The 17962-nt window shown below is 38.1% G+C and overlaps 3 protein-coding genes across 4 annotated transcripts; 1 reads left to right on the plus strand and 2 right to left on the minus strand.

Annotated features, from left to right (window-relative positions):
* Positions 1-1831: 1831 nt before the first annotated feature.
* On the minus strand, positions 1832-3048 carry LOC104824963. Its single transcript, XM_010557163.1, has 2 exons — positions 1977-3048; positions 1832-1839 (listed from the first exon to the last, which is right to left on the minus strand). Exons 1-2 carry the CDS (start codon positions 3046-3048, stop codon positions 1832-1834), a joined length of 1080 nt encoding a protein of 359 aa, XP_010555465.1.
* A 4276-nt stretch (positions 3049-7324) lies between these two features.
* LOC104824959 (enhancer of rudimentary homolog) lies at positions 7325-10190 on the plus strand. Of its 2 annotated transcripts, XM_010557159.1 has the most exons (5): positions 7325-7424; positions 7924-8026; positions 8643-8763; positions 9728-9849; positions 10003-10190. In XM_010557159.1, the coding sequence occupies exons 1-4, from the start codon at positions 7422-7424 to the stop codon at positions 9825-9827; spliced, it is 327 nt and encodes a 108-aa protein (XP_010555461.1). In that variant the 5' UTR covers positions 7325-7421; the 3' UTR covers positions 9828-9849; positions 10003-10190. The 2 variants fall into 2 exon arrangements, with proteins under 2 accessions (XP_010555461.1, XP_010555460.1); XM_010557158.1 differs by lacking the exon at positions 10003-10190 and having other exon boundaries at positions 9728-9991.
* A 2332-nt stretch (positions 10191-12522) lies between these two features.
* Positions 12523-14821, minus strand: LOC104824960 (ER membrane protein complex subunit 4). The gene is made up of 6 exons (XM_010557160.2): positions 14560-14821; positions 14348-14404; positions 13946-14099; positions 13232-13329; positions 13039-13104; positions 12523-12839 (listed from the first exon to the last, which is right to left on the minus strand). Exons 1-6 carry the CDS (start codon positions 14686-14688, stop codon positions 12801-12803), a joined length of 543 nt encoding a protein of 180 aa, XP_010555462.1. The 5' UTR covers positions 14689-14821; the 3' UTR covers positions 12523-12800.
* Positions 14822-17962: the final 3141 nt, after the last annotated feature.

The following is a 17962-nucleotide window of genomic DNA, read 5'->3' on the forward strand; positions in this document are numbered from 1 at the left end:
CGATTATCCATAAACATCAACTCCGAGAACAAAAGAAAACGAAAGAAGAAGAGTCGAGAGATGGAAGGAATACCGCTGACGAAGAGCTTAGGAGATGTGAGAAATGAACAGTGACGAACCCAAAAGGACTGCGACGAGAGGCTGTTGGGTCCACTGAATATGCGCCGGAAACTGGAAAGAAACGCCATTTTCTCGTCGAAAAAAAACTTTCGCCGCAGCGGTATCGATCGCGGCTGCATTTTAGGGTTTTTGAAGGGTTTTATGATTGTAAGGTTCGAGCAAAAACTAGACACAGGGAGGCGAGGAGATGAGTCGAAGGAGGGAACAAACAGGCGAAACAACGAAGATCTTGGCGGATCAGGAGCTTGGCGAAACTTACCGGAGCCGGACGGGGTTGGCCGGAGCTGGCCGCAGCAGAAAAAGTAGAAACTCGACACAGGGAGCAAGAGTTTGGCGGAGGAGATGAGTCGAAGGAGGGAACAGACAGGCGAAACAACAAAGAGCTTGGCGGAGCAAGAGTTTGGCGGAACTTGCCGGAGCTGGACGAGGTTGGCCAGGGCTGGCCGGAGCTGACCAAGCAGAAACTCTGACACAGGGAGGCGACACAGGCCGTCAGGCCCTGTCGAAGACTCGAAGGAGAGAACGAAGTTACAGAAGCAAATCAGTAACCCTAATTAATTAGCATAAGTTTTAATTTAATTCGGGTTAATTGGATAACCGAATCCGATCGGTTATTTATCCGAACCGAACCGATCCGATCGGTTATGAGAATATACCAACCGATCGGTTATTTTAGCACAACCCGAACCGATCCGAAACCCGATTAATCGGTTCGGATTTACCCGAACCCGATTAACCCGATCCGGATGCCCACCCCTAGCCGAAATAACACAAGTGTTCTTCAAACTTTACATCTCGTGAGGTGTATATGCGTTTGGTTGATGGGTTAAAACACATATAACCCTTTTGATCCATTGGGTATCCTAAAAATAAACATCGTATGCTCTTGGGTTGTAGTTTATCCCTTTGCCTTTCATCTACATGAACGAAGCAAACACAACCAAACACACGTAAGTGTTCAAGTGAATCTTTACGATTGTAAAGTACCTCAAACGGAGATTGATCGTGGAGAACTTGTGTTGGTAGACGATTGATAAGATAGCATGCCATTTTAACGGCATCACTCCAATACGTTGTCGGGACATTCCGGTGATAGAGAAGCGTTCGGGAGACTTCCATTAAGTGTCGGTTTTTGCGTTCGGCCACGCCATTCTGTTGAGGCGTGTTCGGACATGATCTTTGATGGATAATACCGTGATTGTTGAGGAAGTTTCGGAATTGATGACTTGTGAACTCGCCACCGTTATCTGTTCGAAGATATTTAATCTTTTTGCCAAATTGGTTAGAGATAAAAGCATAAAATACCTTAAACGCATCAAACACATCGCTTTTGTGTTTTAATAAATAAAGCCAAGTATATTTTGTTTTTTCGTCTATAAACGTGACAAAATATTTAAAATGATCGCGAGAGAAGCACGGTGATGTCCACACATCCGAATGAATCAAATCAAATGGATTGTCATAAATTGTTTTTGAAATAGGAAAGACCGATCTACAATGTTTACCAAGCACACAAGCTTCACAAAAATCAAGATCAACATCATCCTTTGTGTTTGGAACAAGTAATCAGAGGACTTTATTATGAGGATGTCCTAATCTAGCATGCCAAAGAGAATGCGAAACGTAAAAAATAGAATGAGAGGAGCAATGCAAGTCTTCAACATAGTAGAGATTGCCATGCTTTATTCCTTTGCCGAACGTAGTATCCGACTTAGTATCCTGAAATAATACAGTATTAGTATCAAATATAATACGACAAGATGTGTCTTGAATTAATTTAGAGATTGATAACAAATTGGTGGTAAATTCTGGAACATATAATGCCGAGAATTCCATGCCAAATAATCGAACCATACCATGTCCTCTAATAGAGACGTATTTTCCGTTTGCAACAGTAACCATGCCAAATGAATTTTCAAGTTTAAAAAAGAGACTCTTATCGTGAAACATGTGTGATGTGGCTCCCGAGTCAACAACGATATGAGGGGTGGATAAAGAAGAAAAGTTACCACTTTCTTTGTCTTTCATAGAAAGAACAAAGTTTTTGAATTCCTCTTGGGTGAAAGAGATTGTGTTGCCGGCACTCATAGCAGCACCTTTCGGCTGCGATGTGTCGCGATACCTTGTAGGCTTGAGATGTGGATTAAGAATCCAACACTTCTCCTTGATGTGGCCGAGTTTCTTGCAATGGGCGCACGTCGGTACTCGTTTCTCTTTCGGAGTGGAGAGAATAGGCGGATGCCGGTAGCTATAGTTGGCCATTGCCAACGGACCACCGAACAAATTCCTTCCACCCTCTTCGCGGTTGACCATCATGCAAACCTCGAAAAAGGACGGAAGCTTGGATTGACGCAAGACATGATAGACCAAGTCATTGAATGACGGGTCTAATGCAAGGAGCAATCCGAAAACTTTGTCCTCCTCGGTACGTTCGAGACAAACTCTAGCATCAACCGTTGGAGGGCGGATCTCTTCAAGCTCGTTCCACAAAGCCGTGTACAGTCCTTGTAGTTTGGTGAAAGGGTTGCCTTGTTGTTGCAATTGTGCCATCTTCTTTTTGATTTCGTATATACGGCTTATGTTAGATAGATTACCGTATACTTCTTTGAGTGCATTCCACAACCCCTTGGCGGATTCCATGGAGATGAATGATTGCAAGACAGTCGCATCGAGGGAACCTTGCAAAAGAACCAAGGCAAGTTGATCATCTTGATGCCATTTTGCTTTCTCCTCATTGCCGGTTGGTCGTGGTTGAGTTGCATTCACCGGAGCCTCTCCTACAGTTTCGATATGTGGAGAAAGAGGTTCTCCATCGGTGATATGACTCCATAAACCTTTGCTACTAAATGTAGCTTTGGCGGCTTTTGACCAAAAGAAATAGTTTTCACCGTTTAGGGTGATCGGAATCTGTTTGGATACTGCCTCCATGATAGTCGCAGAGAGAACAAGAGAGAGAAAAAGCAGGGAGGAAGAAGCGACTAAATCCGAGGTTAGAGAAGAAACGAAAACGTGTATCGGATCTTTAACGCTCTGATACCATAAAGATTTTCAGATTAATTTAGGTTTGAAGAAAGAGGAAGAGGATTGAAGAAGAAGAAGTATGAGTTATGGAAGAGAAGAACCATATAGAAAAAGAAGGATTCCTCGTATATATTTATTCACAAAGAGACATTTACATAATATAGACTTTCTTAGTCTACAAGAAAAGGAAAGTTGACGTTATGTAATATACAATCGAATATATTTTTCCATATAAAAGAGATTGAATTATGCCTGAATATGTCATGTGTGTGTATTATGAAGATCCTCACATGATTCTCTTCCATAGACTCCTTTTGATTCTGAAGGTTTCATTAATTGCTTCTTGGTTAAGGCAACCACGTCGTCCTTGTCTTGGATGAAGCTCTCGGGTGAATTGTCTTCTTGCATGGTATGTCCGGTTTGTTCTTCAACAACAGATTCAGGAATTTTGATCCATGGCTTACCGGAGGAAGATACGATAGGCCTGCCAAGCTTGCAGAGTTGTCCAAAACGAGCATGCAGTCGAGACAATGGAGGACGGACACCTGATTCCGAATGGGGAGCACCGAAAATAGCTGCAGGAACCTTCGGTGATAGAGCATCAGCCGGCAGGTTGAGAAGTCTTTGTTGTTGCAATATACCTGCAGACACAGGGTCAGTTACAGCAACCGATCTCCGCTGAGAAGCTCTGGTGATCTCATTTGCTACCGGAGAAGAGGTCGGAGGAAACCCGAACACAGGGCCGTCGGGAGAAGAGGGAATCCCAAGCGAGGCGAAAGGGGACGAGTCCACCAGCTTGGAACCAGCTGCAATCGGACTTGTTACTAGGGAAGAAGCTCGGTTAGTAGCAGGGCTAAGGGGCGGAAAGCCAGATTCGGAGAGGGGAGGAAGTGGGGGTACGAGGTCTGATAATGGTGGAAGGGGGGAAGGAAGAAGAGGTGGTTGGGAGATTTTCTTGGCCAAGGGAATCGCCCGATAGGTGGTTGCAGAATGCTGGGGACGGGATTTAGCGTAAGGGGTGGGGGAAGATGATGGGGTAGTTGAAGAAGAAGAAGAAGAGGGGATAAGGTTTGGGCATTTTGGATCTGGGGGTTTCGGTGGCGGGATAGTGGCTTGGGTGGCTAAAGGTCCAGTGGAGGTGGGATCTGGTGGCGGCAGCGGTTCGTCGGAGAGTGGGCTGATCTGGAGTCCCCTCCCTCTCTCTCTCTCTCTCTCTCATCTCACTCCAGTAAAAAAGCCATGTTGTTCATCTTCTTTTGCTAAGAACACAAAGTGAGATCTTTTCTTGGGAGATTCTGAGAACAAAAACTGTGGAATCTAATTTGATGTATAATAAGATAACGAGTTCATTTTATTGATTCTGACATGCAAACCTTTGTTTTTTCCGAATTTACAATGTGAATAGTAACTCCTCAAATACGAACACATTATTTTGATTTGTGTACGCATAATCATATTTGACCGTAGCTAGTCTTCTTGTTCCTTGTGGCCACTAGTCCCTTGTTTGTCAATCACCCATCTTTTTATTCTTTTGTAATTAGTTAGAGTTTGTTACAGAATTTGTTATTCTTTGCTATATAAAAGTTCATCTACAGATCGATTTTTAATAACACAATTTTTTTTCAAATTCACTAAAAATATATTCTTTTAGAAACGAATAATCTGTTTTTGAACTGAACCCGATAAATACCAAACTCGGTAAGTACAAACCAAAACCGGAATTAAGGACAATGTACGAATATATATATATATATATATATGTAACAAAACTATTACAAACTGAACCGATATTAAAACTGTTGGAAATTCTTGTAATCTCTACAGCGAATCTAATTTCTAAAAGATAGATTTTAGGGTTTGCGTAGCTGATATAAAACAAAACAATTTCTATAAACCCTAAAACCATGCATGTATGATTTCGTAGAAACGTTAGAACACTTACCTCAATCGATCCAGAACATGTTTCAATTGATGTGTTCGTCCGATCACGAAGGCAGGAAGATTAACTCGCCCTCTACATGTATCCACATGACGGAAAGGATTCCAACAACTTGGAACTTATCTGCTAGGATTGAAGAACTCGTTCTCCAATGCGCCAGGGTTTCAGGGATATTTTTCAGGGTTTTCGGAACTCCAAAACCTCTCAAAAGGTCTGAGAAATCGTGCTCTCTCAATTAGGAGGCGTTCCCCAAGTGTTTGTTAACTTAAAATCCTAATTAGAGTGAGATAAGTAATTTCTGATGCCTGGACCGATCGGTCTGGAGCTTTTCGGGATCGAACAACCTTTGCTCGTTACCTTTGGACCGACCGGTCCACGCGTCTGGACTGGTCGGTCTGGGCAAGCCTAGACCGGTCGGTCTGGCCTCCGTGCCTCTGGAAATTTCTCGTATTTCTCGCGTATTTGTCCTTTCCTATGTGTGTGACTCCTCGGCTCATTCGATATAGAAGTATGACTCGAAATCTTCATTTCGGGTATACAAGTCATAGGCGGTCTCTAGCAAGACACTACGACTACCTATCTCGAATAGAGTTTGTTCATGATCTTACGAACGTCAGTGATGATTCCGGTTGATGATCCTTTTGTATCACGATATCATATGTCGAACATAAGGCATGGAGAAACCATCTTATCTGATTCGACTACTTTCTCGTTCACAGAGTTTGGCTGTATGAAATAGACGACGCCTGTCTATAGTGTGGCCACACATTTCTACAGTCTCGCTCACACGAGGGGCCCAGCGATATCTCTCTCTTTTACGAGAGATACAAATTCCATCTTGAATATCTCAATCTAGTACATGATTCGTGTCGTACCTGACACACTCCTTTATAGTCCTCCTGTTATGCATGACATTTGACGTATTCAAAGTACGCAACTTCTCATGTTGGATTCGTAGACATGTCAGGTCATAGGATCCAATCATGGAACCGTCATATGAGATTCAAGTCATGACGCTAGTCTATGTGACAATCTCATGCGGGTTATTCCAGTATTCCATTGTCCAACGAATACCTATGATTGTGATCGTATCCAATACCCATAATCATCTTTATGATCATCTATCACACATCATACTAGTCTTAGTACATCATTGTTCCCACAATGATATATGACTAGGGAGTTTAGCATTATTCATAACAATACATGGATTTCATAAGATATTAAAGTATGCATAACATGTAATATACAAACACTCATCCATATAATCATAGTAAATATCAATACATCAAATGTATCAAAATAAAACTCATATAACAGTACATCATAGAGCACTAAACCAACAAAAACCACACAGAATCGAGATCATCGTGAATTTTGGTGTGAGATGACGAGGGCTGGAAACGCTGCTTCTTAATGGCTTCGCCGTGTGGGTTTCATGGCGGTGTTTGGGTTTGGGATTATGCTACTGTGATTTTAGGGGTTTTTTTTGTTAGTTTTCTTTGCAATATGATTTGTTCACGGATTTGTTGATTTTTTTTCCTTAGGTTATATGGAGGTATAACAATGGCTCTGGACTTCTGAAATATTTCCACAACAAAAATACCCAAATTTTATAATAATTGTTTTAATAGCCGAACATTATTGAGTTATCAAAACCATATCATTTAGATCAATTAAAATTAACAAAAAAAAACTAAAAGAGGCCAATTTAAAATATTAAAATATCAAACGACATTTTAAATATTATAATAAAATTACGAAAATTTTGGTTATTAGGATAAACAATATACAAATTTGAACTATAAGACACTTTAATCACACTATAATTCAATTAATTTATGCTAGAAAGTTAGGGGTGTCAATTTAGACGCGGATTTCAGATTTAAGTTTTTTGGTATAAAAGAATCGGATTTTTGGACTGGTCTCGAATCGGATTTCGGATTCGAGTCGGCTGTCCCGAACGCCTAATATTTAAAAAAAAATTACAAAGAGAATTATATGGATTGGTCTAGTCCGATCTGATCCAATCTAAGTTCAGAATATATAAAATCAGGTTTCGGACTTAATTATATAGATCTAAAAAAAAATCGGATCAATCTAAATCTAAACCCGAAACGTTGAGACTGCGGACAGATCGGCCGGATTGACATCTAGAAAGCATACAATTTGGCGGCAGCAAGATACATGTGGCACGTGTCAAAATCAGAAACTATACGCCGCTTACGTTTTACTGTTTTGCCCCTATATATGCATTTGTAGGGTTTAGCAGCTTGTTTTCTTGGTTTTGTTCTTCCTTGGCCCTCGAGCTTTGCTGTTGAAGTCAAGCGATCAGCTGAAGATGGTAATCAGTGTGTCCTTTCTTCGATTTTTACATATTTCTAGGTTTTCCTTGTTAACTTTGTAAAATCTCTTAGCCTTTTGGTTCGATTTCGGCTTCGATTTCCTCTTTGTTCACGTAGAAACTAGGGTTTCGATGAGCTACGACTCCCGCGAATGGGATCGATATTCGACTGTGTATCAGTTCCTTATTTGTTTTCCAATGAATTCTCTTACGCGTGATTTCTTCGATAAATTTTATTCCAGGTGATTGGTATGATTCTTGGCAACTTTGGTATTCTTTTAGAATTTGTTTTCGTCTGTCTATTATCTGTTTGCGAGTTCCAAACGAAAAGAGAGAGAGAAGAGATGACATTATGGTAGAAGCCTATGAATCTATGATGGTTTTGTCAATATTGGTAGGGTTGATCTTTTGCATTGGTTATTTCATAAGGCATCCTTTGTTAGTTCAACGTGTGTATTGGAGATGAGCTGATTGTGCAGAACTCGTCTTTGTTTTGTAGGCTAATACGAACAGTAAGCACACTATCATCTTACTGCAAACATCTCCCAACAGAGCGACGAGGACATTTATGGATTACGGCTCTGTAAGCCAAGCTATGGATGGTAGCTAATAGATTCTTATCATCATTCTATAACCAATTTGTCAATGCTGATTGTTCGTTTGTTTGGACTTTGGATTTGGTCAATGTCGTGATTGACATGATGCATGATCGGAAATCATGACTCATGTCCATCTGAGTGTTTAGGAAGACCGTCTTTAAGGGAGGGAAAAGGACGGTAGTAGCCTTGAGAGCTTTTGTAATATTTTGTTCTAGTAAGTAGTAATTGATGAATATGCTCGGTGACTTGCAACGGGAAGTTTTCCTCTGTGCAGGCTGATATCTGGACATTTTGTACAGTATGTGTAAGGCAGGGAAGGAATGTGGGAAATAGAGCGAAGGAATGTGGGAATCTTTAAACTTATGTTCACAATGCTCTTATGTTCAATTTCAACTGGCTTGTTTTAGAAACTAGAGGGGTATAGAGCGAAGGAATGTTGGAATCTTTAAACTTAGTAACTCTGTTTTGATTGTTTAGGAAAGGAGGGGAGGTTTTTCCTACAGTTCTACAGCTACTGTGATTTTTTAGCTGCCATTATATATTAATATTCTTCATTCTGGGATCTGTATATTGAGAACCTGATATTCTTATTGTACAATGGATTGGCTGGGTAATACAGGTATTTGCGGTTTATACGAAAGAAAACTCAAGGAAATAAACCCAGCCCTCAGAAATATCTCATATGACATTGCAGATCTTTACAATTTTATTGATGGTCTGGCTGACATGAGCGCTTTGGTGTAAGTCTCTCTCTCTCTCTAGTTTTTATTTCTTCTCTTTCTCCCCCAAAATTATACTCACTGCTCAAAATTCTTGCTAACATCCATCACACGGCATGCAATCGTTAGAAATCTCGTTTAGGCAATAGCCCTACGTGTAGAGAACCTGAGCTGTGATTTCATCCTTGCGTTTCCTACATGCACCGTGCTTACTGTTGCTATTGAATGTCTTGTATTCTTGTTGCTGGCTTTTGCTAGTTGGTAACTGGAATGCTTTGATGTGGCACCCCTAGGCATGCATTCGATATGAAGATTACTTGTTTCTTTCGGACAAAACAAAAAACCCTCTTGACTTTTAAACAAACGCTCGCAAGTAAAACTGTAATCACTCTTGATGTGCCAGACGTGTATATTGTGCTATTAAGTTCGTTGCTACCATGATGCATGCTGAAAGCCATAAACTTTTCTCCAATCTATTGCATTTTTTTTTCTATTTCCTCTGTAACATAAGCATATGATCCTTTTGACCGTCCTCAATTATTTGTGTGTGGACTCATTCTGGATTTCTCAGTTGCATGACTAACAATGCCTGAGCCGTTTTGTCGTCAACAAGTTGCTTTGCTACTGCAACTTCTGGTGATAAGTGGGAACCTTTTCTTGAATCTATAGTGGCGCTATATAGCTCTCTTGTCTGGTCGTGTGATTGATGGAGCATTGGATCTGGAATAAAAGATTTCCTGCTTAAATTTGAAACGGCAGTAAAAAATGGTTCGACAATTCGCTGTTCCGATAACTAACAATCCGTAAGTTGTCTCGTTGTTCGATTGTTCATTTGAGTGTCGTGATTTCAGCCGAAAAGTTGAAAACTTTTTCTTCCATGTTTGCATAACCGATGCAGCATGAGATTAGGGAAAATACAATATGATTTCTTACGAAGATTTGACAAAGCTTTATGAAAACGCCCTTTTATCTGGTTCGTTTGCAGCTACGACCACTCGCGTCAAGCGTATCTCCCATACGACAGGCAGTGGATCAAGCAGAAGACATTTAACCACCTCAAGAGCCTTGCAAATGGACCTCGTTAAATGAACACACACACTCTATTTGGTGAGCTCTTTAAAATGTATTTTCTCTGCGTGAAACTTAGTTTCGTGTCGTGGAGACTGCTTATCGAAACTGCAGCTGCAATTTTTAGGATGTTTATATCCAGTTCCTTCTCAGATTTTAAGAATTTGATTTTATATGTATATATTATTTTAGTCTAAGATGGTTCAGAAGCCTCATGAGAGCCTAACGGTAGCAGCCATTCCTTGCTGGAGGATTGGTTTTTCTTGTCGGAAAGCATCCGAGCACACTCGGTCTAGAACCACGCACACCACATTCTCAATTTGTTGATTTTGATATGGTATTCTACCCTATCTATACAGATTATGCTGGGTTGTTTTTCATTTTCCTTTTTGGATACGAACTTTTAATTAATAGATAAATTCAAATATGGAGGAAGGGAGCTGGGTGGGATTTTGGGCGGAAAATCTAATGTGATTTTACAAATCAGTGGTAATTTCGTAAAAGTAAACGATTTGGAAACTATTTTCATCCATTTTAAGATATCGTCGAATCCGACATCTGGTTGGCCTTAACTATCAAGGATGGTAAACAAATATGAGTTTGAGGCCTTTCAGACCCAAAAGAAAAGGCCGAAAGAAAGAAAATTGGGTATAACACTTTGTACATATCTTTTACAAATGTTTCATTTTATGTGAATTAAGATGCTACTAAATATCAAAATAAATTGTTATCAAAATGTTTTTATTGATTTATCACAAGTTTATATGTTTTTATCTAACTTGATCGGTCATGTATGATCACATAAAAAAATCTAATACCAGCAAAACAATTCTAATTAGATTTTTATCAGATTAGATATCAAGATTGTATAAATTGTTTATATTAAGAATTAATTATATATAATATAATTTTAATCTCTGTCAACCAAGAAATCGCTCGTGATGTCTTCTTCTTTAGCCAGCCCTTGCTTGAAATCGTCCTTCTCTGCTTTGGATCCTCCAAACCCTAGCGTGCTCTTTGTCGATCTGAAACTGGGGTTTCCTAGCTGTTTTCTTCTTGTTGCTGTTGTCGACCCCCTATGGTTCGATTCGTATGATTAGCCAGGGGTGGATTGGGTCGACCTAATAACAACAATAATGAGGTTGAGTGTTCGATTACTGGCGGGTAGGGAGGGAACTAATTTCTGGGTTTATATGATCCATAAGACTGCTCCCGCACCGTAAGTTTACCTAGTCAGCGTATCCGAAAGGTAACAGCTAGGGGTCCTCACTTATTAAAAAAAACAAACAACAATAATGAGGTGGGTTGGGTCGATCCATTAAATCTGTTTAACCCATTTACATACTATTTATATATACATATAGTTATAAATATATATATATATAAAATAAGAGAGTGAACATATTTGACAATTCAATTCTATAAAAATATATAGAAATCAATTATTATATTATATTAAATTTTGTTTTTTATTAAGAAAAAGTATATTGTTTTATGATAATTTTCGATTTTTTTGGATTTTTTTAAAATTCGGTCCGATTCGATTCGATTATTTAGAAACATTACCATTCAATTTTTTGAACGATTCGATTTGGAAACAATATCGATTTTTTCGGTTCGATTCGGAAACGACACCGATTTGTTCGGTTCATTTCGAAAACGGTATCGAGTTTTTTGGTTCGTTTCAAAAACGGTACCGAGTTTCTCGGTTCAGAAACAATTTCGATTTTTTGGTTCGGTTCAACAGTGGTACCGAGTTTTTCGGTTCGATTCGGAAACGATTTCGATTTTTTCGGTTTATTTCGAAAACGGTAGCGAGTTTTTTGGTTCGATTCGAAAACGATTTCAATTTTTTTGTTTCGAAAACGGTATCGCTTTTTCGGTTCGGTACAGATTTTTTCGGTTTGTTTCGAAACGATACCAAATTTTTCGATTTGTTTTGGACACGGTACCCAAACATTTTGATTTGGTATCATATTTTTGGTTCGCATATATATATATACATATATTTATGTGTATATAGATATACATATATTACTATTTAGATATTTATATATAATAGTTTTAGTGACATATATGTAATGAGTTTAATGAATGTAGAGGGTTTAATGGTTTAACTCATTTAATTCATGGGTTTAATGGATTAAAAACCCGTTTAAAAAAATTACTTAAATGGGTTAACCCATTTGGATCAATAATCGGATTGGGTTGGATCAACCCACATAACCCAAAGTAGTGTCAATGTGGTATATGTGTTATGGTGGGGTTGTATATCTTGATTGGTTTGCTCCGAAGTTTCATATATTTTGGTCAAGAGATATATGTAGAAGTAGTTTTTAGCAAAAATAAATATTTTGGATAATGCTCCTTTTATAATCTAGGAATCAAGATTTCAATTGAAATTCGAATTTTTTTAAATATATATATATATATATTCAAAAGTTCTGATTCGGGGATTAAAATTTTGATTTCCTACTCCGTGTCATCGTTCGATCTTTGACCATTAGATATGCCGCATTTATCGGACTCCAAAATTCGGATACCCGATTCTCATCGAAGGAGAAGCTGATCGGATACACTGGAAAACTCAGTACTTAACCTATGCCCATCCCTAATGGCAGCATAGAGATGTGGAGAGTTCGGTCACAACTGGCAAGGGGAGCAAGCAGATGATGAAAATGCTAAGCCATGACCTATGAGATGGAACATGGATGACACACTAGAATGGTTCCTTTATATGCCCACAGCGCAATAATACACCATACTATAAATAGTCAAGGTGAACAATGTTACATCGCAAGGAAAGTGACTATAGTTTTCTCCATTTAGAAGCTAAGCTACAACGATCACGAATTAAAAGCAATTGATTCAGTGTTTTATGGCCAACAACACCCGCATGAGAGCGGGTTGAACAAATCCCTTAATGTCTATCGACGTTCTCTCACGGCTTATGAGACTCTTCCACAATACACAAAGAGAAGCAAGATCAATCAATGAAAAGTGATTCCTCCTCCTGAGTGTTCAACCTCCTGAAAAAAACACAGTGAATACACAAAATGTATCGGCGATTTGATCACAAGTCGAAAGGGAAGTTTCTGCTTCAGTGACAAATGATTCACACGGAAACAAACCCTTGCTCCAGAAACAAATTTTCTAGCATCGGAATAGACTATTCCCAATAGTTTTTTTTACTCTTAAAGGGAAGATATGAATTGAGGAGATACCAACCTGAGGAGGGGGTAAAGATGAAACCCAGTCTGATGCATGTGTTGGGAGAAGTCCCAGAGTGTTCAGCTGCGAAAGGGAAATAGATATGCTTATGAAAAAGAGACAGTATCTTCTGGTTGCATTGCAAGGCTGTGTTGCCTTAAAGGAGAAAGGGAGATAAGCAACACCGGGGGAAAGGAGAAATGCCTCTCACCTTCCAGATACCCAAAGCTAATCCTCCAAGATTAAGGGCGATAAAGACTAATTTAGGCATAAGCAGTTCCACCTTGTTATCCTTGAATGGCTCAAAAACTACAAACAAGGGCAGGATTACATGAGAGGACAAAGACATTGGTTCACTGTTCACAAAACAAAAGTTAAAACTAAAAAAAGAGATGCTTTGCAAAGTGAAAAAACACTACCGATTAGGTCATATAAACGCTAAAATAGTAGATTCCTTTACCAAGATCCTTGAGAAGCATTTCTTCCATCTCTTAAGTGGTTCTAATTATTTCCTACTCAGCACCTGAGTATACCAACTAAAACTAAAATTACATTTAAGATGGTTTTACACAGCAAGTTATCGAATCTAAATCAACTCATCTTCTTCCCCGTCGGTGGTTCCACTGCTGTAGAATGTGTACTTGAACAAAACAAATCATGTACTGCTGACGTTTTAATTGCATGTCATGATTGCAAGAACTGACTAGTCTTTTAAAAAAAACCCAAAAAAAAAGCTGCCAGAGGAAAGAAAACCGCAATATATCAATCATATCGGCTGGTCCAAGCCTTTCAGCGATCGTATACAGTCTACACTTCCATTAAACTTCTGCAATTTGACGTAAGACAACAAATATACACCAGTGCAGTACTCAAAGCTGAGAATTCGGACATTAGGCAAAGATGGACAAGCAGCGAAAGTGCTTACTCTTTCCAACGCTTTGGAGGGCACTGATAGGCTGCCACAGAGCCGAGAATGTGATGCCGATGCTAAACAGATGCACGGTGTTCCCAGCCATCCACATCATGAAACCCATCATCATCAAGTTCCTGAAAGGAGATTGCGCCACTTCCCAGGCTTTCTGCTCATTCACCAAGAAATCGAATCTATTTAACATTGCTCTAAATAGCCATTAACAAGGGAAACAGGAATTTTTCCTTCTTAGATCTTACTGAATTTACAGATAGAGATAGAGATAGAGAAGTCAGTATAACATAACTTCTACAATAATCTGAATCAACGGAAGCAAAATACGTCAAAGATCTAAATAAATGAATAGAGACCGATTGCGTACAAATCACGATAAAATTTTCAAATTAGTATCATTACCTGAAGCTTCCAATTCGCTTCAGCGTCTTTCTTTTGGCGGCTGGATGCTGAATCATCCTGAAATTCAGATCAACAACGACAACCCGGGAAACCCCAGTAAGATGCACATTGATTAGGGCAAATCGGTGTCGAAAATTGAGTTTAAACCGCAATAACACGAGAAGATTTTCGTAAGAGAAATACGATTGCATCCGATAAGATAAAAAGAAAACCTGTTCGGGAGAAGCACGAGAGAAACCAGGAGGATCGAGGATGTCGCGGGAAGATGGAACAGTGGAGTGATCGGTGAAATCTATGGCCCATCTCCGACCGGAACCCATCACTGCTTTGCCTTTGTCCATTGCCTCGTTCCTCGATTCACGAGCAGATCAAAAATCGGCGGACAGAGCCAGATCTCCCTATGCTTCGGCTGTTCCTTCCTACCTCTGGTTTGAAGTTGAGAGAAGCTAACCAAAAAAAAAAGCAGCTCCAGCCTCCAAACCCATTTTCTCGATCCGGGTTCGGACCCGGTTCATACTCGGATGCCTTTTCGTCATTTATAACATAAGGCCCATTATGAACCAATGGGCCGTACTGATATATCATCGATTTGACGGTATGCTTCGAACTAGCGTTGAGAATATCAAGAGGTATTTTAGAAAGAGAAATTTAATGGAGTTTATTACGTTCTTTTTTTAAAAAAATTATCTATTTTGTTGTTTAGAAATAAAAGATTAAATTAATTATCGAATGGAATGGTTATCTAACGACAATTAGTGGAGCTTTAATTCATAAAAAAAAGTACTTCATCATTCAAATTCATAATCATTATAATAATACATCATATTCGAGTGGAACAAAAGGGGACAAATAAATAGAATCGAATAATTAAAAAAATTGTGAAAATAAAATATATAGGAGAATAAAATTGAACTTCTTTTATTCTGTAACTGGCAAGAGGACAAGATTAAGCCCATTTTAAATATATGATTGGACTCATGGGTGATTCCCGTAATTTGGGGGGATTATGTTTTTTTTTTTTTTTTTTTTTGGTTTTTAGAGGTTTTTTCTAGGAGAATAAAATTGAACTTCTTTTATTCTGTAACTGGCAAGAGGACAAGATTAAGCCCATTTTAAATATATGATTGGACTCATGGGTGATTCCCGTAATTTGGGGGGATTATGTTTTTTTTTTTTTTTTTTTTTGGATTTTAGAGGTTTTTTCACTGGAATTTAGAGTGTAGAATACATTTTCATATGAGTATCCAAATTTTGAATACATGTAGAAATGTTAAATGTTCGGTCATTTATGGATTATACCCATAATTCACGTACCAACTCAATCCGTGGGTCAAATACCCGAATTTTGGATGTCCCACGTCTTCTAAAATGAGATTGGATATAATTTCTTAGAAAAAACAGGACAGATACATGCGAATACTCGAAAAATAATTAATTTACTATTTTAACCCCAAATTTTAACTAAATTACTTATAAAACTCTAAACCTATTACCATTTTATCTCAATCCATTAGTATTTTTTTTTTATCTTGATTGCAGTTTATATGTATCTTTTTTTTTATAACGATAGAAACTCGCATTCGATCTTTTCAGTCAGACTCTATAACACCTCACAGTTCATAGGGTCAGACGAATGATACGGTATCGTGAACGATAAACCCAACGGCCCAACGCAAAAGATGGCAAGCCACGTCGAACAAATAAACTAACTGAAACTCATGGGAAACTTGATAGCAAGAAGAATTGATTCGCTTGAAATTTTCAGAGTAAATATCAGAACTCCAACGAAAACGACGAAGAAGAGAAATTCCAACGATCACTCATCCCAGTCCTCGAAAGAATCTCTAGCACATTCAAAATCTACATTGCGAGAGGGATTCGGTGGCCACTAGATCTCTCGCGAATTTTTTTTCTTTCTAGAATGTGTTTTAAGTTTTAAAGACTTAAATCGGTTTAAAGTTTAAACCATTCCGGTTCGATTATTTATTTGGATTTTCAAATTAAATTACGTGGTCCACGTGTTATGCACGTGGTGTTTATCTGTCAAATATGACACTGCCATTTTTACATGTCAGCAACGGCGAACGGAATATAAACGACGTTACAGATGCTGGGTTAAATTAGGAGAAATCTGCAAATTCTTGTATTTATTTGGCAGCTAACAAATTGATGTATTTTTTAGCAAATTCATGTATTTATTTGGAATTTTTCCAAAGTAATGTAATTTAAATAGATAATAACAATAAAATATATTTTAATAACATTTTCATATTTATACTCTAATTTTCATTTAATATTCCTAATTATCACCGTCATAATAATTAGGATATTTATAATATCATGTTCAATGAGCTTGTCTCGTTAGGCTAGTTTTTTAATGAGTTGAAAAAAATCATGTCTTAGATCGCTCTTTTTCTGGCGAGCCACGAGACGGTTCACGAACTAAGCTCGTTTTGACACCCCTAATTTTAACCAATCCATTTGGTTTTCATCATATTTATAACAGTTTTGGGTTGATCCAACCCATAAATTCATGTAACCCAAATGGATTGTAACCAAATGGGTTGTGCTACCCAATTTGGCAACCCTAAGTTTATATAACATATTATAGTTTTATCTTTAAATTTCACATTTGGATATATGTAGATATTTGAAAATTATCTTAAGTACTCAGATTTTCGGGTGTCAGATCAAAACGAATTTGGATTCGGTATTTATTTCGTGCTCACTCCTAACGGTTGGGCCTCGTTCTCTCGTTCTTTTTGCCTCCTCGCTCTCCTGCTCCAAACCCTAGGATGAGATTCTCATGATATCGTTATCAAATCCGATCAGTGTCCGAAATTTAGGGTTCTTATATATCACTCTCTATTACATCGCCATTCGTAGAAACTCCACTCACTTCAATATTTTTCATTCAACGATTTTCTATGACTAAAGGTTGGTGTTTGAGTTTTATGATCCGAGCATGTCGTCCTTGTCGGTGGGATGCTCTCTCTCTCCTCCCTTTGAATTGTCGACCCGACTGTGTGTGTGTGTCTATATATAGGACATTAGGACTTACATGGTTAGTGTGGGAAAAATATTTCTTTAATCATCAAATTCCTATAAAATAAAATAAAAATATTATTAATTTTATGTATAGTATATCAACGTATATCCTACGAGATTTATTTTTCTGTTATATTCCCTGATTTGCAGCTCTTCTGTTTCTATCTTAGATCGCTTCTGTTTTTATATTGCAGTTGTATCTAGATTTAGCTTTATCTCTTCTTTTTCTGTATATATATTGATGTACAGAAGGTATAATAAAGTACAGAAAATTTCTCAATCTCTCTCGCTCAATATAGTATCAGTAAATCAAATTAATAATTGATATTCTTCACAATATTGTGGTATAATTTTTCTATATTTGTCTCTGTATATATATGTATGTATATTGTAATGTAATGTAATTTATAACAAGAAAAAAAAAACTAAGATGTTTCATTAGATCATGCGATTACTAATATTTCCTTTAGGCAACAGCTTGCAAATTCATCATCGCCTAAATTGAATTCAGTTGTTCCCTTTGATTAATTCATTTCCAAAATAACAAAACCTACAAGAATATACTAT

Source organism: Tarenaya hassleriana, unplaced genomic scaffold, assembly GCF_000463585.1.
Source record: "Tarenaya hassleriana unplaced genomic scaffold, ASM46358v1 Cleome416, whole genome shotgun sequence".
Classification (NCBI taxonomy): domain Eukaryota; kingdom Viridiplantae; phylum Streptophyta; class Magnoliopsida; order Brassicales; family Cleomaceae; genus Tarenaya; species Tarenaya hassleriana.